This window comes from Delphinus delphis, chromosome 17, assembly GCF_949987515.2.
Source record: "Delphinus delphis chromosome 17, mDelDel1.2, whole genome shotgun sequence".
Lineage (NCBI taxonomy): Eukaryota > Metazoa > Chordata > Mammalia > Artiodactyla > Delphinidae > Delphinus > Delphinus delphis.
In genome coordinates, this window is record NC_082699.1 from 45,191,038 (window position 1) to 45,216,876 (window position 25,839).

At 42.1% G+C, this 25,839-nt stretch overlaps 1 protein-coding gene across 2 annotated transcripts in view; it reads right to left on the bottom strand.

Annotated features, from left to right (window-relative positions):
* The window catches only part of YWHAZ (tyrosine 3-monooxygenase/tryptophan 5-monooxygenase activation protein zeta), a 32,338-nt gene extending 27,019 nt beyond the window's left edge, over positions 1–5,319 (bottom strand). For both annotated transcript variants that reach the window (XR_009516632.1, XM_059994997.1), the window contains exons 1-2: positions 5,027–5,319; positions 1,850–2,154 (exon numbers count right to left, since the gene is read on the bottom strand). Coding sequence is in view for 1 of the 2 variants with exons in the window: in XM_059994997.1 (XP_059850980.1) it covers positions 1,850–2,143 (294 nt within the window). In the remaining variant the exon portion in view is untranslated. The remainder of the gene's footprint in view (positions 1–1,849; positions 2,155–5,026) is intronic.
* Positions 5,320–25,839: the final 20,520 nt, after the last annotated feature.

Sequence of the window (25,839 nt, forward strand, 5' to 3'; positions counted from 1 at the left end):
GGGTAGTGACCAGTATGAAACCCCCTTAATAATCATAACAAGGAGAAGCTATTTAGAGATTAATCCAGTTATTCTCACCCACGGATCCTATTTTTTTTCCTTGATAAGGAAACCAAAGGGAAGTAAAGTTAAAACTGCTATAGTCTTTTCCTAGGAAAATCCTCACAATGACAGGACCTTTTATACTTCTTGTGTGGAAAACATGCAGATACCTACCTGGAATCTCAAATAAGCTGTAAGTAGAGGGTAAATGTTACTGCGTCCCCCACTTATTCCTAAAATTGACTTTTGTCTTAAGGGAAATTATAACTTGTAGCAAACTCTTTGAAACCAAAATAAAAATTATTTGATCTATTAGGTGTAATAATCGGAGGAAAAATATCAGAGCGAACAAAACTCAGTAACGTACACAGGTGCTAATCAGTAAACAGAGCAAGGTGGGAAAAGCCCAACATGTTTTTTATTATAGGAAAACATCATATTTTCAAATTTTAAATATTCTTATTACCTTAGCAAACCACAAGATGAGCATTTGTCATTTAGTATCAATAAAAGCCAGAACTCCCTTCTCATCTTAGAAATGAATGATAGCTATCAATGTAAAGATTTCAAGTAAGCAATCAAAAACAAACCACACACAAGACAGACACCACACAAGAAGACTGGCGCCCACGTTAAGATAAAAAATATTATTGTTCTTTAAAAAGATAGCCTAAAGAAAATCATCATTTAAGAAAAATACTCATAATTTAGGAACTGAAGATATTCCATTAGTCTCAGACTAGTATAAAGGAATCATAATACCATTATAACTTTAACAAAAACTCCAAACCCCACAACATGAGAAATAATCCTATATCGCTCATTATAGTAGTTCTTCCGTAAACAAGGTTCAAATAATTAAGTAGTGCAGCTGGATTTTCAGAGGAATGGGGATATTGCATCCCTCTATATACCAGAGCCCTGCCATACTGAGACCCAATGTGTAACCTGAAGTCCTGAAATACAAGAGAAATCATTTAGTAAAACCCACTTCAAATATTATTCCAAAAACCATGGTTCATTAAAAGGGGAAAGTATTAGTGTATATAAGTTGTTACATGCTAAATGGTTGGATCGTCTACCAATTTATCCTCAGATTTAAACTTTTCTGCCACAGAAAATCATTTGTAAGAAAATTTTAAAATTAACCAAAATGTAATGTTCAATTCTTTTAAGCTATTTAGAGAAGCAGTGCTTCAACAAGTAGATACTGAATACTTAAAATACTTCTTGAATGAACCTGGAAAAATCAAGCTTGAGTTTTTCATAATCTTTTATTGTGGTTGTCAGTGTTCAAAGTTGAGACCTCCAACACTTAAACGCAGGAAGAGGCAAAAGCAACTGTGAAGCCAGTTTTCCGCATGGCTGACTCATTACATTAACATTATAGTGGCTAATCCAGGGAAGGCTACTAAGTCTACAGTGAGTCTCCTATTACATCGCACCTAAAACAGGGTATGTAAAATTCCTGCATCCATATACGTACTTTAAAGAAAATCAGCTCTAGAACTACTACAAATATTCTAACCATAACTGAAGCGATATACAATTACTTTACCTTTTCAATTAGAACAAAACACACTACTAATCTATTTGAACTGATTGATAATCATCTTTGCATTTACCTTATACAACTGTTTTAACATCTTTTTGTAATGACACCCTGAAAGACTTGGAAATCTAGAACAACCCATTTGCAAAAGGAAAGGAAAAACCAAAGAAAGAAAAAGTTGAGAGTAACCTAACTGATATGCATTACAGGAACTCTATATCATAGCGACGCTAAACTGAATGGTTTGATTCTCACCAGTACATCATTGCAGATATCTCTTAGCTCGGTCTCAATTTTCTCTCTGTATTCTCGAGCCATCTGCTGTTTTTTCTCAGCACCTTCCGTCTTTTGCTCAATACTTGAGACGACCCTCCAAGATGACCTACGGGCTCCTACAACATTTTTATAAGCAACTGAGAGAAGATTCCTCTCCTCATTGGATAATTCAGCTCCTTGCTCAGTTACAGACTTCATGCAGGCCGCCATGTCGTCATACCGCTCAGCCTGCTCGGCCAGTTTGGCCTTCTGCACCAGCTCATTTTTATCCATGACTGGATGTTCTGCCGGGAAAAAAAAAAAAGTAGCATTTAGATATTTTTTTTCCATTAAAACAAACAGACTGAAAATTATACCTTTTGTAAACAAGCTATGTTAACACCTCAAACCTAATTACCTATGGAAGATTCTTTACACGAAAAATTTAATGCAGCCTCACAAAAGAATGCTAAGAAAAAAAATACTGGCATGCTCAGCATGCAGAGGGTACATTTAAAGCCATTAACACTGGTTTAGCAAAACTAAAATTACATTACCTCATCTTTGTTCAGGATCCTTATTTCACATAAGGTTAAAGCACATTCACCAAGACGCGGCCTTAAAAACCAACCGTTATCTTACTTGGTCAAAATCTCAACTCCAGTTTCAAATATCACTGAATAATCCAAAATTAAGCAGCTTTTAGTGAAAACACCACCTATGAAGAACATTACACTATCACACTCCCAGAATCACGATACCTGTCAGTTGAATGTAATTCATGTCCTTTTACTTTGGTAATAGCTACTCTTGTCAGGAGGGTTTAAATTTTAGTTGGTATCCCCCCCACCCCAAGTCCACTGATCTTTGCAACAGCTGATCGTAGCATGCCAATTTTCTGGGAGAAATGACCAAACTGCTTGTTTTAATATATTGTGAATGTAAAACCACCACCAAGGATCAATACATAACTGACCCTAAGGCTTCATTTATCTGTACCTTGTTATATGCACACAGGCTTAAAAAATAACACCCATGAATCCTGGAACTTCGATTCTTACTATCTGCGAGCACTAAAATGTATCTATTAAGTGCTTCCCGGTGTCACCAGTGTTTCTGATGTCACTGTTCAGTTTAAATGCAGAATTACTGCATTGTTCCTAGTAGTCAAAATTTAATTTAATACATTATCACCCGAGCTGCCCTTATATCGTAACTTCCTAATTCTTTCTCATTTTAAAGCTCCTTCGACTTTTCAATTTCCCCCGTTTTACTATTCCTTAATATATCCTTTTGAAAGGTCCTAAAGCAGCACAGAAAGATACTAACCCATACAGTGGTCCCACAGGGTACAGGATTTATGATGAACAGAAGAGTCACTGTCATTCACTACAGGAAATGACTCCCTTTCTTTACCTTCCCAGGGAAATCCCACAATACTTTTTGTTTCAAAAAACCAAATCGGCACAGGTCCTCTGTGTTTGAACAAGCAATTAGCGAGCTTGAATGGGAACTAGACTGTTTCAATGCGAAAACTAAAATTTGTGATCGCATAACCTCCCCACCCCCCTCTTCTTGAAATTACTAATTTCTCCCCTCTTCTTGAAATTACTAATTTCTCCCCTAGGAACTCAAAAATGCTCTCGGACTAACGCTGCTTCTAATGAAAATTATCTAAGACCAGTACAAAGGTTTCTCTCCCCAACTCCTCGGATGCAAGCGGGAAATGGATTAGGTTTCTCAGAATAACCAGCGCTCCAAGGACTGGCCGCACCCATTTAACCCTTAGCCGGCCTAAGACGTCGAGGTGGGTGAAACGAAAACGGGCCGACTGCGACTTTAAAGTGCAAACCCTTCCGTCCGCGCCATCCGCAACCCCCCTCCTTGGCTCCGCCCAAGCTGGTGCCTCCGCTCGGTCCCCGAGTCTCCCTCTTTGTCATGGCGGATCTGTGTCAAGGAGCCCAACCTACTGCCGAGTGTTAATTCCCCCAACGGGGCCGGAGGGAGGAGCCGCACGCCCCCGCCCGAGCCAGGGAGGGGAGCCGCCCGCGCCGAGAGCACCGACGCCAGCGCCGCCCGCAGAAGCGGAACCAGACGAGCCGGCCGCGGACACACCCCACTCTCCCACCGGCGTCCGTCCGCCACCGGCCACCGCGGGTGCTCACTTAGTCTACGGGGACCCGACAGCTGCGGCAGGTGGGGGAGGGGCGAGCCACACCCAGGCGAGCAGGGCCACCGCCGGCTGTTATGCTCTGGCTCACCCGCCCCGCAGAGCGGGGTCCCCGTCTACACACCCAGACCAGGACCCTTCAGTTCCAGCCCCCGCGGGAACGAGCGAGACGCGCGGCCCACCGTCTTCCCCATCCTCATCCCTACCTGGGTTTCCAGCCCCCCTCCACCCGGACATAGAAAGCCAGCCCATCCCCCACCCCGCCAGGAATATTCAAGTACCCCCGCCGCGGAACCCAGGAAATTCGGCTCTGGGTCGCGGGCGAGCCCCACCCCGGAGCCGACTCGGCCGAAGTGCAGCCTCGCCCAGGTCTACCTGGCGGGCGCTTCCGGGCCGCCTCGGCTCGCAGCCCGGTGCCCGGGCCTCCCGCCGCGCCGCCACCCGGGTGGGGGAGGGCTGGGTGCCGCCACCGCAGCGCGGGGCGCGGAGGCTGCGCCGAGGAGCGGGCGGGAGAGGCAGGGGAGGGGGGAGGCGGCGGGGAGGGGGCGGCCTCACCTGCGCCAGTGCAATGCCCGCAGCCGCCGAGTCATTATCTCGGGCGGAAGCGAGCAGCGGGGAGGCGCTGAAAAGGGAGCTTCGGGGGCGCGGGTGGGAAAGGATCGCAGCCGGCGGTGCCTCGGCCGGCCAGGAACCGGCGACCGGGCGGGTCCCGGGGATCTGGCGTGTGGGCGCCCTTCCCACTGAGGGGGCCGGGACCGGGGCCGGGCGCTCATCGCGGCCGATGCGGAAGCAAGTAGCCCGAAGCAGCCGCTAGCCGCCCGCCCGAATCCAGCGGAAGAGAAGCCGCCGCCCGTCTCCGCCTGAGGAGACTCCGCCTCAGCCCAGCGCCGCTCCCGCCGGGCGAGTGGGGCTGAAGGGATGCGGAGCGGGGACGGCCCCCGCGCTTTCGGAAGGCTGGCCGGGGACAGGAAGGAGCCGGGCGAGGCGGCGGCGGCCGGATCCCTTACCTGTGTCCGGAGTGGGTGGCGACGGACGGACGGGGCTCAGCGGTCTCTGGGCGGCAGCGGCGAGGCTGAGACTCTGTCCCTGGATCTCGCTGCTCACAGGCTACAGCCGCTCCGCAGACACGGGGTTTCCTCCAATCACCAGCCCCGGCAGCAGGGGCGCCACACGCACGATGACGTCAAACGCTGCTATGGCAACCGTTGATTGGTGCCCACAGCTCAGGGGGCCCAGAGCAACCGCCGCTCCCCAGCGTGGGGCCGTCCTGCCCGCCCGCACTAGAGGGCGAGCGGAGGAGCGCGCGTCCTCTCCGTTCCCAACACTCCTCCCCAGCCCGCTCGGCTTCCAGCTTTTCTACTCCTGTCCTGAGTGCGCCTGAACAGGAAGCTCTTTTTTTTTTTTTCTCCTGGCCACCAATACCCCCACCCCTTACTCGCCTTCCCTTCGGATCCCCCCGCTACCTCCGCCGGCTCACTCTTCTAAACCAGACAGGAGGAAATTTCTCCCCACCCCCACCGTAGCTTTTCGTGCGATCCTTCTGCGCCTGCGCCAGTTACTCCCTCTAGAAGGGGCTCCCGTTCAGCAACATCCGGGACCTTTCACATCCTCCCCCACCACCACCTCCCAGCCGCCTGGCCCGCCCCGCCCTCCGTGTTTCGCGGTGGTAGCTGCCCCCGGGGCCATCCGAGGGGCGGGATTACGAGAGCGGCTCCGCGGCGCTAGCATCCTGATGGGGACTTGGGGTAGTGGGAGGGCGCGGTCAGAGGGTCGGGTAGGGGCGTGGTGGCGCGCTAGCCTGCTAGCCCGCCGCTCCCCCACGCCGGGCGGGGCGACCGGGGCGCGCGGCCCCTCCCTTTCTCCCTTCCGCCGCCGCGGCTTTACCTGCTGGCTCGGGGAAAGCGGCCGGAGGCCTTTTAAGGCTCGGCAGAGAGTGAGGCGTCCGGTCCCAGAGGGTGGGCTGAGCGACGGGATGGTTTTCCAATCGGAATTTGGGGATCAGCGCGCAGTGACAGCTGCGAGGGGACAATGGGTGGGCGCGAAGTGGGGCTGAGGTGGGGCGGGCGGGCGGAGCTGAGGCCTGGAAGGAGGCTCTCAGAAAGCCTACAACCTCCGAGGGGAAAAGACAGCTTCCTTAGATGGAGGCTTTGAGGTGGCCGGGGAGGCCTTAACAAGAAGGGAGGCAAAGAAAGAGGTTTGACCGTATTGCCTCGTTTCTCGTAGGTTACATTTTTGTGTCCAAATAAAGCTTTCACTTAAAGACCTCATGCTGCAGTGGTTTAAAACGTAATGATGATTACGTATTTTCTCCTGAAGCAAGGTTTTAGGGACTCGGAGGTTCCCGGGGCCCGGATTGACCCAGCTGGCGGTGGGCCGCAGGCAGGGCGAGGAGCAGGGACCGGGAGCCAGGAAGAGAGGAAAGAGAAGGGCGGAAATTGCAGGTGCCGCATTAACGTGCCAACCTAAAACGGTAGGGCCTCCACCCAGTCAATTTAAGGAAGTTCTAAGAGATGAATTCACAGTGTGAAATGTCCCTGATCCGTGTTCCTTTAAATGTATTAGAGCTTAGAAGAGATTAGTGCCTGGTTGACCTGCAAAACCAGTTGCAAAAGTCGTCTGGAGTTTATAGAACTCAGAGCTCTTCTACTACCCATGTGTAAACTCCATCTTGGCCTCATTGACTTTTCCAACATCTCTTTACTGAGCACTTACTAGGGCCCTGCTTTAGGCACAGCTGACAAAGGAGCCTCACAGGAGTGGAGCCTCACAGGAGTTCAGCCTCAAGTTCCGCAGAGGATTGAACTTACCGGTAGCAGACACATAAAATGTTTCCTCCTTCGTCCAGCACCTGGTTCTTCCGAGCACCTTGTCTTGTTCTGTATGATGGATACAGTGTCTGTGCCACAAGACTGTTCTACAAATGACGTTTTGCCTGAAGTTCCAACTGGCATTTATATAGTGAAAGATAAACCAGGAAGAGAGTTTTCCAGTGACCGGTTCAATTTCAGTGCTTTTTATTTTCCCCATCGGAACAGAGTCATAGTAGGCTGAATGGATGAACAAATTGATCAGGGTTTTGTTTCTGGGATATTAAAGTCACCTTTCTTTGACTCCCAAGCAAATTCTTTTAGGGAGTGACTCACTTAAAATGACTAATATTTCAAAAGATTTCTTAAAAAAAAATTTTTTTTGTCTCCAGTTTTGTTCTAGGCACCAGAAATTTGACAGAAGATACTAGGTTTAAAACATCTTTCTTAAAAGGAAATTGATGGGAGTTCCTGGTGGCCTAGTGGTTAGGATTCCAGGCTTTCACTGCCATGACCTGGGTTCAATCCCTGGTCGGGGAGCTGAGATCCTGTAAACCACGTGCTCCCCACCCCCCAAAAAAACTGATGTTTCTTTAATATCTCAAATACATGTCTAGATAGAATATATGCCGTTTGTTTTAGAGGAAGTTTAGGGATTTCTCTACATAAATAAGTTGTGGATTTACCTTAGGAAACAGCTAAGTTAGGTTTTTGCCTCCTGCTTTAAACAGCAAGGCTTTTTGGTGAAACGACAGGAGCTATTAGGTTTTACATACTCAGATCAACATGCTCATTGAATAAAGTGTAATGAGTTGCAGGGGAGCAAGGATAGGGAATGTCATGAAAGCCCCAATTGATACGTATTGTGAGGAACAGGAATAATATATGGCAAGGATCATTGAAAACGAAGAAATAGAACCTATGAACTTGAACTCTAGGACAATTACTAGAGACTTTGAGTAGTAGCCTAACCTGTTTTTATTTTCTTCACTGCTCAACTCTGTTGCCTCCATCAAGTTGCTTAACCTTCTGTGCCTTGATATCCCCATCAATAAAATACTGGTAATAAAAACACTTAACTCATTAAATGGTGTTGAGGATTAAATGAAGACATATATAGGGGACTTGCCTGGTGGTCCACTGGCTAAGACTCTGTGCTCCCAGTGCTGGGGACCGGGGTTTGATCCCTGGTCAGGGAACTAGATCCCACAGGCTGCAACTAAAGATACCGCATGCCACAACTAAGACCCAGTGCAGCCCAATGCATAGATAAATATTTTTTAAAATAAATAAATGAAGATATATGTATACACATACATATATATACATATATAAATGTATAATAAAGGTATCATATAAGCAATTATATGAGTATCTTAAAATGTGAAAGATATACATATGTATAATATAATAATGTATAAGTGATGTATATTATAGATATATATTATACTTAATTATCCTTATTATAATATATACAATATTATGTATTTTATATACATAGTGTCTAGCAGCATTCCCTGCTAACTTAGCTATTATTATTCATTTGTAGATGGATATATCTGATGTATCTGCTCTTCAAAGGGTTGTGAATATAAAATGAAACCATATATTTAAAAAATCTTTAAAAAGTATGAGGTATAAAGGTGTTCACTCTGGAAATGCAACTTTGTTAGTATGTTAGCGCAAAGGAGCCGTAAGTGGTAGGACAGTGATTATTGCTCCATTCCTGTACAAGAGACTGCAAAGATCTCCTCAGATCTATGTTATACATTAAAATGGGAAAGCGTTCAGGTGAATTAGTGTAAGTCCATCGTTTTAATTGGAAAAACATCTCACAGGATGGACTCTATTGATGATGTGGCAGTTACATGATCTTTTAAGCTTAATCACAATTCAGTCAGGTTATAATCTCACTTCAACATTATGCTTTAATTGTAGAAATGCAACATAGTGCAGTGGGCTTTGGAGTCAGAATGGGATACAAATTTTCGTTTGTCATTCAGAGCTACATGACCTTAGGCTACTAAATTGGACATACTAATATCCAATTCCATCAGATTATTGCAAGAATAAGTAAGAGATAGAGTAAGGAGAGAGCTACACATAGTGCTCTATATCACAATTATCTATTGTTGGAATAACAGCCTAGAGTTTGTGGTAGAGGCAGACTAGTTATTCACCAAGCCTATTTTTCTCTCTCAGAGCCTCAGCTGGACTCCATTGCCCAGTCTCCCTTGCAATTGGGTGTGGCCACGAGCCTGATCAGTAACTAATAGGATGTGACCAAAGTGATGTGCTTCACTTGTGGCCTTGGTCCATAAAAACCTCCCTGTTTGAACCTTTATTAGGTCCCTTAACGCACCTCTCTTTGCCACCTGAAATGGAGAGGATTTCAAGGATTTAGAGGAGAGGGACTGTAAAATGAAAGGAGCCTGAGTCCCTGAAAGTCTATGAAAGTCGGCCTTGAACATTTTGGACTTTATTGAGGGATATCTTCTCTTTTTTAAGCCACTGAGATTTAGGATTTATCTGTTATAAGAGCTAGCACTATAATGTCTGTAGATGTCATTGGCAAATCCAAAGCATGGTAAAGATTTTTTTAAAAGAGAAAATGGGAAAGAAAAAAGGGGGTTGGGAGGGAAAAGAAGTGAGAGAGTAAGAAAAGGGAACCTGATCTTGTGATAAAAGATATTTTATGTATTTGCGACTAATCTATTGACTTTTAGCATGACCTTAAGAAAGTAACATTTACTCAATTCTAAATCAATCTAAGGGACTTCCCTGGTGGCACAGTGGTTAAGAATCCACCTGCCAATGCAGGGAACATAGGTTCGAGCCCTGGTCTGGGAAGATCCCACATACTTTTCAAAGACGTTTTAAATATATGGTTTCATTTTATATTCACAACCCTTTGAAGAGCAGAGACATCAGATATATCCATCTACAAATGAATAATAACAGCTAAGTTAGCAGGGAATGCTGCTAGACACTATGTATATAAAATACATAATATCATATATATTATAATAAGGATAATTAAGTATAATATATATCTATAATATATATAAGGTATAGATCCCACATGCACACCACAACGAAGAGTAGCTCCCACTTGCCGCAACTAGAAGAAAGCCCGCGCGCAGCAACGAAGACCCAACACAGCCAAAGATAATAAATAAATTAAAAGTAAATTAATCTGAGTCTCACTACTTTACCTTTTAATTTACTATTTACTTGATGCCATCCTCATTCTGTTGTCTACTACTTTAGCCTTATTTTTCCAAAAAACACTTTCAGTCCGTACCTTTTAACTGTATCCCCACATCCCAGACTCTAGCCCTGTGTTCTATGATACTTTGGTCACAGACTGGGTTTTTTGCATGCTGATTAAAAAAACAAAAATGTAAACCAATAAGAAAGCCAAGTCAACTGTGAACTCTCATTTCATCCCTTCATCAGGCACTTAACTAGGGCCCACTGGTCAGAGATGATGCTGCACTGGAGGGGTAAAAATGCATGGATCGTGCTCCCTCCCTGAAGGAGCACACAGTCTAGGGACAGAGCCAAACACCGAATGCAATTACAGTGAAGCACAGTGAAGTAAGGGCTTGTAAAGGTAAGCAGATTGTGTTTTGAGAAATCAGAGCTGTGAGCACTGTCCATGGAGAAGTGAGGAAGGTTCCCCGAAAAACTCATATTCATCCTATACATGACTGATTTGCTCATCAGCAGAGTCAATTTTGCTTTTTTGCCTCCAATGGCATTTTTAATTCCACAGTGAAATTTTTAGCTTCCTTACATTTTTTACCTTACCAGTGACTGATAGATACCATATCTCCCCACATCCTATTAAGTACACAAAGAGACATTTTCTGAAGTTTTCTTTTCCTATAGTAAATCATCTTCGGTTGTATACTCTTCTTTGGAGTCTTCAGATAGCACTCTGTTTCCTTGTGCTATAGAGTTTTTTTCGATCCTATGATGGGGTGGTGATTGTTTTCCTATTACATGTCAATAAGGGAAGTTCCTTCCAGTCTCAGAGTTGGCCAACTGGCAGATGAAATTTCCTCTGCTTCTCTTGACCATCGTCTTGAAAACAGATCTAAAGTGGTAGGGAGAGTGCAGGAACACACTCACCTACCCAAATGCTGGAATCCTGCAGACATTTACATTTATCACCTGTTGAGGAACCGCCACGACAGGATCTTCCCCTGACCCATTGTTCAGTTGTCTGCAAGGAGGAGAATTTATGTTGACAAGAATCAGAGGCTATCTGGGGTTCTTCTTTAATCAGCTGTGATAAATGGAAAAACTACAATCTTAAATGCTGAAGGCTGTCAGCATGCTTCCCCACGATGCTTTATCTGCAGCCCCTTATGCCAGGGGTCTATCCATCACATTCTGTAACCAGCCACCCCTGCCTCCCTGGTCCTCTGTAATTCTACTGTGCCTTCTCCTGGGATTTGGAGATTCTGACTGAATAACAGTGTGAAGGCTTAACTTCTTCGTACCCATTTTGCTCTTCTTTCTCAGAGGATCAAGTATTCATGACAAAGTTTCTTGGTTTAGTTTCCTCTGCACTGTAGTCAGTGGAAATGCCCCTTGCAAATGGCTGACTCTTATTTTTCAAAAACTTTTTCATGATATTTTAATGGCAAAATGGGAACCATTGTAGCAAAGATTGTAGCTTGGCACCATTTTAACATCTTAACATTTAAGTCTCCTGTTGCAGTCTCCAGTAGAATTTTTTTTTTTTTTTTTTGCAGTACGCGGGCCTCTCACTGTTGTGGCCTCTCCCGTTGCGGAGCACAGGCTCCGGACGCACAGGCTCAGCGGCCATGGCTCACGGGCCCAGCCGCTCCGTGGCATGTGGGATCTTCCCAGACCGGGGCACGAACCCGTGTCCCCTGCATCGGCAGGCGGACTCTCAACCACTGCGCCGCCAGGGAAGCCATCCAGCAGAATTTATTTTAGGTTCACAGCAAAATTGAGAGGAAGGTACAGACATTTTCATATAGCCCCAGCACCCCCTTCTGCATAGCTTCCCCTATTTTTGACATCTCCCACCAGAGTGGGATATTTGTTAAAACTGATAAAATTGATTTGTTAAAATTGAGTGGTATTTTGTTAAAATACATTTACAAATCATTATCAGCCAAAGTTTCAGGTGTACCTTTGGGTTCACTCTGGGTGTTGTCCATTCGATGGGTTTGGGCAAATGTATGATGATATATATCCATCATTAAAGTGTCATATGGGGTAGTTTCACTAAAAACTGTAGTTTCACCTAAAAATTCTCTGCTCCATCTATTCATCTCTCCCTGCAACCCACAGTAACCACTGATCATTTTACTGTCTCCATAGTTTTCCCTTTCCCAGAATGTCATATAGTTGGAATTATACAGTAGCACCTTTTCACATTGGCTTCTTTCACTTAGTGATATACATTTAAGATTCCTCCATGTCTTTTCATGGCTTTCCTCCATGGATTTTCTTTTCTTTTTTTTTTTGGCCATGCCCCACGGCATGTGGGATCTTAGTTCCCTGACCAGGTATTGAACCCTCACCCACTGCAATGGAAGCATGGAGTCTTAACCACTGGCCCACCAGGGAAGTTCCCTGGATTTTCTTTTCTTTTCTTTTTCAGGGCTGAATAATATTTAATTGTCTGGATATACCACAAAACTGTGATACACCCATTCACCTACCAAAGGACATCTTTGTTGCTTCCAGGTTTGGATAATTATGAATAAAGCTGCTATAAACATTCATGTGCAGATTTTTGTGCAGACATTAGTTTTCACCTCCTTTGAGTAAACACCAAGGAGTGCCATTGCTGGATTGTATGGTCAAAGTATGTTTAGTTTTGTAAGAAACCACTAAACTGTCTTCCAAACGACTATACCATTTTGCATTCCTGCCAGCAATGAATGATAGTTCCTGTTGCTCTACATCCTTATCAGCATTTGATGCTGTCAGTGTTCTAGATTTTGGCCATTTTAGTAGGTGGGTAGTGTTATCTCATTGTTCTTTGAATTTGCATTTCCCCAATGACATATGATGTGGAGCATCTTTCCATATGCTTATTTGCCACCTGTATGTCTTCTCTGATGAGGTGCCTGTTAAGGTCTTTGGTCAATTTTTTAATCCAGTTGTCTTCTCATTGTTGAGTTCTAAGAGTTATTTGTATATTTTGGATAACAGTCCTTTATCAGTCATTTACAAATATTTTCTCCCAGTCTGTGGCTTGTCTTCTCATCCTCTTGAACAATTATATTTTTTAATATATTATATTTTTATATTTTGTAAGCAAAGGTAAAAACCTTAATTTGGTGTTAAGCATTAAAATAACTTTTGGAACTTACCATTGAGATTAGTGGTGCAGAAATGAAGGTGCTGGCTTATGATATTTACCAGAAATGTCTTCTGAATTCAGGAATCATTTTATATGAGAGGTACTCATATGTACAAAGCAAAATGAAAAAAGGTACAGGTACCACCATGTCTGATCATCTTTTGGAGATTGCCACCATTTGATAACGGTTTGAGCAAGATGGAAGCAGCTGGGAACTCACAGTTTCAAAAGTGTATCATTTACAATTCAAAAGCAATCATGGAGTGGAAAGGTCAGAAGAAAAATTTGTCCCCTTCTGGCCTGTATTTCAGTCCTGAGTACCCAAGAATAAGCAAAGGGAACATGTGGAATTCATTAAGGGTTGAAAATACAATAAGAATGCATATATATCAGAAGACTTAAAATAAAAATTCCCCCCTTTAGGCATCTGGAAAAGGCATCAAGGGCAATGTGAATTTCTGGCAGTTTTCCCAGGACCTGATATAAAATTTTTCTGGACCTAAGAGCAGAATTTCTGTATTCTAGTTTCCCTGCTCTTTCCTCTGGGGCAATTACTCTCAACTTGAAATTATTTTTCGGAGGAGTTCACACACTTTCTTAACCATGAAATCCTCAGGAATCCCTGAAATATTTCAATATTTCAGCGACTAGATAGGAAATTTAAACCAAACCCACTCTATAGGACATGAGATGGTTATTTTGGGCAGTCAAGATGTGTGTTTTTGACATGACTAACTTTCATACAGTTAACGCCTCACTTATTTGTTAAACATTGATTTTTCAGTCAGGTTAGTATAGTCAGCAGGCTTCAGGCTTGGTCAATTAAAAACTGAATAAGTAACAACTGCAGGAACATTTAAATTGGTAAGGGACCAGTAGAAGGAAAGGGCACATGTGTTGAACAGTTTCTCTAAACCACCATTGGCCAAAAGATCTATCTAAGCAATTTATAAGATGAGGTCACCTTCCTTTTGTGACTTTCCTATCACAGCTTTGCAGCTAGCAATAGCTTATGCATGCAAGTGGCATAAATAAATCAAAGCGCATCTGCTAGGCAGCGGCTACATATATGAGAAGGTAGGGATTAGAAACAGTACAAAGGTCAAGCTTTAGAAAGAACAATCAAACCTGAACTGCCGACAAAGAAGACTTGATTGTTTTATTAGAGTAAGTTGAGAGTCAGAGGTCAGGGAGAAGCGAGAGCTGTACTTGACTGAGAATAGAGGGAAATATAAATGCAGGAAAAGCGCCAACATCTGCTGCAGAGAGACGGAGAATGGAGAATGCATTCTAGGACAGGCCTTCCGTATGGTACCCTAATGTTCTCCTTTGCTGAAACATCTCAAGGGCCTTTTTGGAAGGGCAAGTAAATAATATCAGAACCAGGGGATTCTGGAATGTCAGTGAAACACTCAACATCATCATGGATTGTCTTCATTGTCTTTAGGAAACAGAACAACATCAACAGATCTGGGTTCTGGAAAGACCACATTTATTCTTTCATTCTGAACAGATGTTTATTGAATAACTACTTAAATACCACATGTAACAGGTGCTGAGAGTGGAAAGATGGAAACTTCTAGACCACAATAGAGTCATATTTTTGTGGGAAAGACAAATATATTAGCTACCTCTTTGTAGGCAATTGATAAAGACTGGTTGAATGGAGGAATAATGAATAAATAAATGGATTTTTAAAAGAGAATAGCATTTTGGAGACTACTGATATTGCTACATATGAATAATAACATGAATAAATGAAATTCACTGATAAACACACTCTCAGTATTTATTTAAACCCAGAAATACTAGGAAGTATTTCTTTATTAAGAAAAACTGAGTAAATTTACTTTATGTCCATTTCTCTGCAGAGGACCCCAGGAGAGATTTGGTTAGTGATGAAATGAGGTAGGGGAATCAAAGGAGAAGAGAAACAAGTCCTGGATAATCCAGTTACATATAAATATTGAACATAAAAAGGACCTTGTCATTTTAAAAATATTTACTTTATTCAGGGGACAGACTCAAAACATAAACTTAAAAATGGCTATTAGAATTAAAATATCACCTTCAAGTCTATTTTTGAAAAATATACAAATAAACAAAGGATTGTATTATAACAAAAAAACCTAATATTCTTTAAAAGCCAAAATTTAATCCCTTGTTGGTTAGATCAATTTTATAGAACTTTTTTTTTAACTTCAGACTATTCTACAAAGCTACAGTAATCAAAACAATATGGTACTGGCACAAAAGCAGAAACATAGATCAATGGAACAGGATAGAAAGCCCAGATATAAACCCACACACCTATGGTCAATTAATCTATGACAAAGGAGGCAAGGATATGCAATGGAGAAAAGACAGTCTCTTCAATAAGTGGTGCTGGGAAAACTGGACAGCTACATGTAAAAGAAGGAAATTAGAACACTCCCTAACACCATACACAAAAATAAACTCCAAATGGATTAGAGACCTAAATGTAAGACTGGGCACTATAAAACTCTTAGAGGAAAACATAGGAAGAACACTCTTTGACATAAATCACAGCAAGATATTTTTTGATCCACCTCCTAGAGTAATGGAAATAAAAACAAAAATAAACAAATGGGACCTAATGAAACTTAAAAGCTTTTGTACAGCAAAGGAAACCATAAACAAGACGAAAAGACAGCCCTCAGAATGGGAGAAAATATTTGCAAATGAATCATCAGACAAAGGATTAATCTCCAACATATATAAATAGCTCATGCAGCTCAATATTAAAAAAACAAACAACCCAATCCAAAAATGGGCAGAAGACCTAAATAGACATTTCTCCATAGAAGACATACAGATGGCCAAGAAGCACATGAAAACCTGCTCAACATCACTAATTATTAGAGAAATACAAATCAAAACTACAGTGAGGTATCACCTCACACCAGTTGGAATGGGCATCATCAGAAAATCTACAAACAACAAATGCTGGAGAGGGTGTGGAGAAAAGGGAACCCTCTTGCACTGTTGGTGGGAATGTAATTGATACAGCCACTCTGGAGAACAGTATGGAGGTTCCTTATAAAACTAAAAATAGAACTACCATATGACCCAGCAATCCCACTACTGGGCATATATCCAGAGAAAACCATAATTCAAAAAGAGTCATGCACCTCAATGTTCATTGCAGCACTATTTACAATAGCCAGGTCATGGAAGCAACCTAAATGCCCATCGACAGATGAATGGATAAAGAAGATGTGGTACATATATACAATGGAATATTACTCGGCCATAAAAAGGAATGAAATTGGATCATTTGTAGAGATGTGGATGCATCTAGAGACTGAGGGAAGTAAGTCAGAAAGAGAAAAACAAATATCGTATATTAACGCATATATGTGGAACCTAGAAAAATGGTACAGATGAACCAGTTTGCAGGACAGAAATTGAGACACAGATGTAGAGAACAAACGTATGGACACTACGGGGGGGAAAGCGGTGGTGGGTGGGGGTGGTGGTGAGATGAATTGGGAGACTGGGTTTGACATGTATACACTGATGTGTATAAAATGGATGACTAATAAGAAAATAAATAAATAAACATTAAAACAACAACAACAACAACCAGGTATTCTTAAAGAAACTACAGATCAATAGTAAGGGTTTTGGTTTTTTTGTTTTGTTTTGTTTTTTGCTACTAATCATGAGGGATATTTTTCCCCTTGAGTGTGTTTTTATCTTAATGATTTAGCATCTAACACAGTTTCTTGAAAAAAGAAAGTATGTTTATTGAATGGATGATGAGCCAATTAATGAGTGTTGGGTGTTTTTTTAATTGAAATTTTTATTGAGATAATATTAGATTCACATACAGTTTTAAGAAATAATACAGAGAGATACCTTGCACCCTTTATCCGGTTCCCCCAATGATAACATCTTATAAAACTATAGTATAATATATTGACTACCATATTGACACTGATACAATCTGCAGATCTTATTCAGGTTTTCCAGCTTTACTTGTACTCATTTGTGTGTGTGTGTGTTAATTCTATACCATTTATCACATACATGGTTTCCTCTGTCTACCCCTAAAGTTAAGTTACAGAACAGTTCCATCACAGGAGGGATCCTGTTGCCCTTTTATAACTATATCCATTTCTCTCCTGTATCCCCACCTCCTTTTTCACCCCTGACAACCACTAATCTGTTCTCCATTACTAAAATTTTGTCATTTCAAAGTGTTACGTAAATGGAATCATATAGTATGAAGTTGTTGGGAATTAGCTTTTTTTTCACTTAGCATAATCTTGAGATAATCCCCTTGAGATGCATCCAAGCTGTTACAAGTATCAATAGTTCATTCCTTTTCATTGCTGAGTAGTATTCCATGGTATGGGTGTACCAGAGTTTGTTTGACCCATTCATCTGTTGAAGGACATCTGGGCCATTTCCAGTGTTTGGTTATTTTTTAACATCGTTATTGGAGTATAATTGCTTTACAATGGTGTGTTAGTTTCTGCTTTATAACAAAGTAAATCAGCCATACATATATATATGTTCCCATATCTCTTCCCTCTTGCGTCTCCCTCCCTCTCACCCTTCCTAGAGTGTTGGGTATTTTATATTTTTATAGAAAAGTCATATTTTTTGTTCATACTTTTCAAGAAGAGAGAGACTTGAGAACCATTGAAGAAACAAATGTAAATGTGGCCTGTGGAAGAGTCTGCAAGTTTTCTCCAATACATCTTCTTGCTTTCTTCTAGAAACAGTAATAGAATTTCTCATATTCTGCTGGGCACAATGTTCCCTGGAAAAAAGACCACATTTCTTACCACCCACCCAGGTGGGCCTTGTAATGGCCAAGACATGTAAGGAGATGTTTGATGTGAGACTTCTGGGAAGTATCCAGAAAGGGAAAGGATGCTCACTGCTTTGTCCCTTCCCCTTCCTGCTGGCCAGAGTGTGGACATAGTGAGCGCTAGGTAAGCCAACCTGGACTGAGGCAGAATACCAAGAAAAGTGGAGCAGACAAGCAGAAGGAGCGTGGGGCTCTCAGAACTTCTCGGAACTGCTGTACTACCCCTAACCTGCATTTTTGTTGTTTTTGTTAATGAGATTAAGCCCCTGCTAGTTCAGAGTGTCTATCATTTGTAGTCAAAAGATTGGGATTGACATATATACACTAATATGTATAAAATGGGTAACTAATAAGAACCTGCTGTACAAAAAAATAAATAAAATAAAATTCAAAAAAAAAAAAAAAGTAATCCTAGGGACTTCCCTGGTGGTGCAGTGGTTAAGAATCCGCCTGCCAATGCAGGGGTCACGGGTTTGAGCTCTGGTCTGGGAAGATCCCACAGGCCGTGGAGCAACTAAGCCTGTGAGTCACAACTACTGAGCTTGTGCTCTAGAGCCCACGAGCCACAACTACTGAGCCCGCGTGCCACAACTACTGAAGCCCGCACGCCTAGAGCCCATGCTCCACAACAAGAGAAGCCACCGCAATGAGAAGCCCGTGCACCACAACAAAAAGTAGCCCCTGCTCGCCACAACTAGAGAAAGCCCGCGCGCAGCAACAAATTAATTGGATACCTAATAGGTGCCAACTTGTGTGCTCAGTGCTTTATATATGAATTCTCACAAAACTAACACAGCCTAAATAAATAAATAAATTTATATTTTTTTAAAAAGTAATCCTAGCTAGCAGTGGCATAAATAGTCCTAAAATTGTTACCTATTCCGTATACTTGTTGTGGATTCTATGACTCTAGTTTGAGATTCAATTTTCTTTTTTGCCTATAGATGTCCAATTGCTCTAGCATCATTTTTTTTTTTTTTTTAAGAAAGGTATCCTTCCTCCATTGAATTGCTTTTGCACCTTTGCCAAAAATCAGCTGGGCAAATTTTTGTGGCTCTATTTAGTTCATTCCCTGTTATTACTGAATAGTATTCCATTGCATGAATAGACCATGGTCTCCTCATCTGTTCACCCATTGCTGGACATCTGGTTGCTTTTTTGGTTTTGGCTATTACGGAGAAAGCTGCTGTGAACACTGACGTACCCATTTTTGTGTGGACATCTGCTTTCATTCCTCTTGGGTAAATATCTAGGAGTGGAATTGAAGGGTCCTATGGTAGGTGTATGTGTAATTTTATAAGACACCGCCAAACTGCTTTCTAAAGTGGCTGTACTATTTTCACAAGAAATGTATGAAAGTTTCAGTTGTTCTATATCCTTGGAAACAGTGTCGTCAGTCTCTTTAATTACAGCCACTCTAGTGAGTGTGTAGGGCTATCTCATTGTGGTTTTAAAATGCATTTCTCTAATGACTAATGATGCTGAGCATTTTTTCATGTGCTTACTTGCCATTTGTATAGCATCTTTTCTATATTTTTAATTTTTTTGACTTATTAGGTACATGTTTAAAAAACACCAAATAAGTATTTGAGGGAGTTTACCTTTAAAGGAATTCTGAAGTGCTTCTTCCCAGCTTCAAAGGGTATTAGGTTTTTAGGAAAACAAAAGTCACTCTTCATTAAAAAAAAAAAAAGAGAGAGAGAGAGGACAACTTTCCTAATTTATTTAGTGTGTGTATTTGGATTTCCATGTATAGTACTAAGTTATTTAAAGAAAGATATACAACAGAATAACTAAAAAAACATAGTGATTACTGCTCATCCTTCATTGAATTAAAGTGAACATGATACTTTGGTGGTCATATTGCTAACCAAATGTGAAGAACTTAACTTCTTCAAGCCAGCATGTTAGCATTTTAGCAAATAACTTCTTAGCAATTTTTCTGACCCTTCTCAAAGGTAATCATTCCTTTCTCTGACTTTGAGAAGCCTCTCTGTGTTGTAGAAGATGTGTCTCGTGGCATGCCTCTCCTAGGAATGGCAGTAAGTGCCATGATCCAGTAGGATCGTGGCACTAGAGATGGATGGAGGGTAGTAGAAGCTTCCATTTTGCTTTTCGTTTCAATCCAGTAGATTGAAGACCAGTAGTAGATTCAAGGCCAGAGTCCATTAAGCACATCTGACAAGAATGATATGGACGTCAGCAATTGGTTACATTGTTTAGAATAAATTAATTTTATTTACAGATTAATTTGATGGCATCACAACTCTTAGAGGCAATATGGCAGAGTGAATAGAGATTAGGTTATAGAGTCACTTGCAACCTCTCTGACTTTCTGATCCTCAGTTTCTTCATCTATAAATAGAGAAAATAATATCACATATAATGTGAAAATTAGTGATATGTAAATAGTGTCTGCCACTATGCAGGGCGAATAGTAGAGGTTCAATAAATAATAGTTCTTATTCTCATATTTCAGTCTTCCTAGTCTACAACTCAAGTTAATCACTTAAAAATTAGAAGTGATCATTGTGATAAGGTTTTCACTTCAGGTTACTTTTTATTATAGATCGTTTTCATTAATTGGACACCTACTACATGCCAAATTGTGTGCTCAGTACTTTATACATGAATTCTCACAAAACTAACATGAGGTAGATTTCCTTATTCTTTTTTTTTTTTGGTAACAGGAGAAAAGCATACAAATTTTATTGAATATTTACATGTACACGGGAGCCCTCACTAGAGAATGGTGACCTGAAGAAATGACCAGAGCAGGATGCTTTGATACCAGGAAAATTTTAATAGCCTGGTTTTCCATTTGCTGTCAGGTAATCCACTTGTTGCCTGATGTGAAAGTTGACAGGTGCAACTGCAAAATCTCTGCTGAGGGGTGGTGTTGGTGATGGGCTTGCGACTCACCCCAGGGACATAGACACTGGTTCAGGCATACTGGAGAACATTCAGCCACGTGAACAGCCCTGGGGACTGACATCTTGGATCATCTCCTTATTTCTTATTTTACAGCAAATAGAGACCCACAAAGGGGAAGTAATTTGCTCAGGATTCTTCAGTTAGTCGAGGGGCAGAGCTTGAATTCAAACCAAAGCCAGATTCTGACGCTGGTATTTTAGCCACTGCGATCTCTTGCCTCCCATCTTTATTTTTATTTGCATTCTAAGCTTTACCTAATCTATACCTCACCTTACCTTAAGCCCCTCAGCTATGTTTGCAGATATCACTGCAGATATTATTCATCTAAGTTATTGGAATTGTAGCACATATAAACTTGAAAAATATGTTATCTGTTTAGCATTTCTGAGTTTTCTCCCTGACAGGCTCTGAGATCTAGAAGCTGACTTCTTCCAACTCATTATTCCATTCAGTTAAAAATATCCAAAAATTCCCAAGGACCAGTATAGAGAATGAATATTGTATTTGTTGGTATAACTCTGATTTTTAATTAACATATTGAAAAGAAATGTATGAATTTGAGTAGTACCCTTGTAACTTTTTCTTATTTCTTCTTTTCTCTTTCACCTTTAAGCGCTTTAAAATTTTAATTTTCAAACTACAATTTTGATCACTGTTTTAAAAATTAAAATTCCCTGCAATACCTCTTAGTAGTTCCCCTTTTCCATTTAATCTGGTTTCTGCCTGGGAATAGATGATCCTTATTCTATGACCTGAAGGTCGAAGAATTCCAAACCTGTAGTAGAGGCAGGGAATTATAGAAACAGAACCCTCCCCTGCTTCTAAGTTGTACGTGTGTGTGCGCAGGTGTGTGTGTGTGTGTGTGTGTGTGTGTGTGTGTGTGTGTGTGTGTGTGTGTGTGTAGCTCAATTCTGGTTTGAAAGCTTTTAAGGCTTTTCATACTGGGAGGTTACAGAGATTTGGTATTAACAGGTAGTATTCATTTTTAATTAAAAAAAATTTTTTTTTGGCTGCATTGGGTCTTCGTTGCTGAGTGCGGGCTTTCTCTAGTTGCAGTGAGCGGGCGCTACTCTTTGTTGCGGTGCCTGGGCTTCTCATTGCGGTGGCTTCTCTTGTTGTGGAGCACGGGCTGTAGGAGCGCGGGCTTCAGTAGTTGTGTGGCGTGGGCTCAGTAGTTGTGGCTCGCGGGCTCTAGAGCACAGGCTCAGTAGTTGTGGTGCATGGGCTTAGTTGCTCCATGGCGTGTGGGATCTTCCTGGAGCAGGGATCGAACCCTGCATTGGCAGGCAGATTCTTAACCACTGAGCCACCAGGGAAGTCCACAGATAGTACTGTAAACCGTTTTATTTATACAGAACAACTTTAAATAAGGTCTGCTTGAGATAGGGTCCTGCTAATTAGATTGTGAACTGTTGAGAGTTAGTTCTTTGTATCACCTGCAGCAAGTAAAGAATGCGGCAGGCAGATTAGCCTGACATTCAAAATTTAGAGACATGACAGCTCCTGCTCTGGGAAAAACCACCGCGAGAGGTGAGGAGGTAAGTTGGATGTGCTCAATGTTTATGAAGGTTGCCGAAACCAAAAACGAAAGGACAGTTCTTAGAGTCTCAGGGTCAAACCTCATCTTTTCACCCACTTTTTACGAAGAAAAAATACCCGTCAGCATTGTCATTTTGAAATTCAAAGGACAGACTCTAAGGAAATGGCATCTCCAGATCACCTGTGATGACAGGAGTTTCCTGCAAGGATACTGGGTAGCAAAAGACATGTTGCCTCTTCAGGCAACAGTAGGGTGGATGTCCACGGCTCTCTGGTCAGCTCAGTGCAGCAGGTGAGAGTGGGAACAACACTCAGTGTCCCTTAGGATGCAGCCTGAGCACCTGCTTCAACTGCTCCTCGAAACTAACAAGAGTGTTGAGTTAGTTTGTCCTCATTCAAAATGGGACCGTTTCACATCAAGCCACCCCCATCCTACATGTGGCCTTCTTGGGCCTTGGATCAATCCCCTGGTGAGCACTGTAAGTTGCAGCTAAGGAGCATGGCTGGTCGCTCAACACAGGGGGCACAGGTCATGGCAACTTAGGCAGCAAATAATTGGGCTACTTTCAGTAAAAAGCAGCTGTGGGTCTCATGGGAAGAGGTTACATCTCGTCCAAACTATGACTACTGATGGCAGTGCTATCCTAATTGTCAGGGTTCTCTTTTTTTTTTGCGATATGCGGGCCTCTCACTGCTGTGGCCTCTCCCACTGCATGTGGGATCTTCCCGGACTGGGGCACGAACCCATGTCCCCTGCCTTGGCAGGCGGACTCCCAACCACTGCGCCACCAGGGAAGCCCTGTCAGGGTTCTCTTTAACCTCTTCCTGTAGATCTGACCAAGCACCGAGCGTTGCCAAGACTTCTCTAAAATGTCTGTCAGATTCTCCCATTCCTTCCCTCCTGGGGTGGACAGACACGTGTTGCTCAGAGCCCCCTTCAAGAAATGACTGGCTGCCCAGCCACAGGGTGTGTGATTGTCCAACAGCCTGCAGCCGTCAGCTCCCTCAGGATCTGCTTCAGCTCTTCAAGTCAAGTCACAGTCTTCTGGGGGGATCCCCAGCCAGGGGCTGAGTAAGATGGTGGTGCTATCCTAGTCATGTCCCCTCAACGCAAGACTTCTCTGCCAGACAGTCCCTGTGACTGAGCTCCTCGTGGGGCTGGCAGACTTTGTCCAGTCTGATGGCCTTCGGACCACTCTGCCTGCCCAGTTCTGCTTTCTCCCCATCTCCTTTTATAGGTCTTACCTCCCAGTAGACCTCTGTGCCCCTCACTCTTTCTCAGCATCTACCTCCCGAAGAACCTAACCTGCAATGGTGGCTCCCTTCCCCTAACCTGAGGTATGTCAGATTCCACTGCTAGACGTGCTGTGGAGTTTGCAAAAGTCTCCCAAGATCCCGCACCCATCCCAGTGATGCCGATATTTCCCCCTGGGAACGGTGGAAAGGACTGTTGACTTTTTACCTGGAGAGGAGACGTGTAAAGGAAAACACAAAAGACGTGCTCAACACTTGAATAACCAACATGGGACCAAAATGAAAAACGGGCACAAATCACCCGGCTTGGGCTCAATATTGGAATTTTTTTCTTTCTTCTGTTCTTCATGTTTTGCAGGTTCTTTTTCATTGTTTTTAATAAAATTATTCACCACAGGATCATCTTAGAATGTCTCCACGATGCATTTAAACTCATTCATTTATAAAATTTGAATTTACACTTCTCTTTTCTCAGAAAGTAGCTATCAAGTTAAGTAGCTATAATATGCTTGAAATAATTGTTCTTCAATATTGTACGGGACACGTAGTGATAGATTGGCTTTTTTCTTTCTTTTCTTTTCTTTTCTATGGCTGAAAATACTTGAAAGAACTGAAGAAACACTGAAACTTGACTTAAAAGAGGCAAAGAGGCTCTCAAATGAGGAATGAGGATCCAAAACAATTCATCATTTTATGTTGTGAAAATAATAACAACAACGCAGCCAGTTTTGCGCTGAGGGTGAATGAGACATGGTGAACAAACCTTTTCCATATGACACACATATAAAGTAATGTTGAGATGGTGGAGCAGACTTGATTTGCCCCATTTGGTGAAAGAGGGGAACTGACCACGTTTTTCTTTCACTTTTTAATTGTTTTAAGTAGCTATTATTTTCACACGACTCAAAATGCAAAAAGTACAACATGCGTGAGCAGTCCCCCGTCCACCCCGTCCCATCCCAGGGGAGCACTTTGAGCCCTCCTTGGCCTTTGAGCCACCACATCAGTCATTCACTCATTCCACAAACATTTATTGAGCACCTACCTGGTGTGAGGCACCACTTGCAGGTGTAAGGATACAGCAGAGTATCAACAACGACCCTGCCCTTCTGGAAATGAGGTTTTAGCAATGCAGAGACCAACGCTGAAGACAAACAGAATATACAGTCTATCTGATGGTGATAATTGCTATATGGGATGAATAGCAGATTGCTATCAGTAAAGATTGGTCTTGGAAGGCCTTTCTGATAAGGAGATATTTAAGCAGATACCTGGAGGAAGTAAGGGGCAAGCTGCATGGCTCTCTTGAGAAGGCTTCCAGGCTAGAGGGAACAGGAAGTAAACAGGTGGACTTGAGGAAGCCTGGTTTCCTGTACTGCTCTACTTTAAGAGTAAATTTTAGGAACTATACTCAATATTTTGTAACAACCTATAAGGGAAAAGGATCTGAAAAAATGTATATATATAACTGAATCACTTTACTGTACACCTGAAACTAATAAATACAACATTGAAAATCAACTATACTTAAAAAAAAAGAAAGGAAGAAAGAAAGAAAAAAGAGTAACTTCTGTTCCTCTTCCAAAGGGAGATTTATGGGACAAATCATCTTTTCAATATTTTATTTAAAGCCAGAGGTTGAACTTGACTTGGTCATGGTGTTGTCTTTTTTCACACCTAGCCACAATATGTACTAATTGGGCCATTTACTTATAAGAAAGGATTGTTTTATGTATAGATGTACTTGGCTTAACTAAGCTCTTATTTATCTATTTTTTTTGGAAAAAATATGTTACGTGTTGATTGGATTTTTGTAAGTCACGTATCTTAAAAAAACATTGTAAAATTTTGTACCTGCCCTGAACCCAACCAGTATTGTACTTCTAACCTCTCTTCAATGACTACTTCAGAGCAACGGTTCTTAAGTGGGATGACTTTGCACCCTAGGGCACATTTGGCCATGTGTGGAGGCATTTTTAGTTGTGACAGTTGCGTTGGAGGGAGGAGTTTCCACTGGCATCTAGTGGGTAGAGACTAGGGATTCTGCTAAACATCCTACAGCAATGAACAGGATTGCCCCTCAAACAA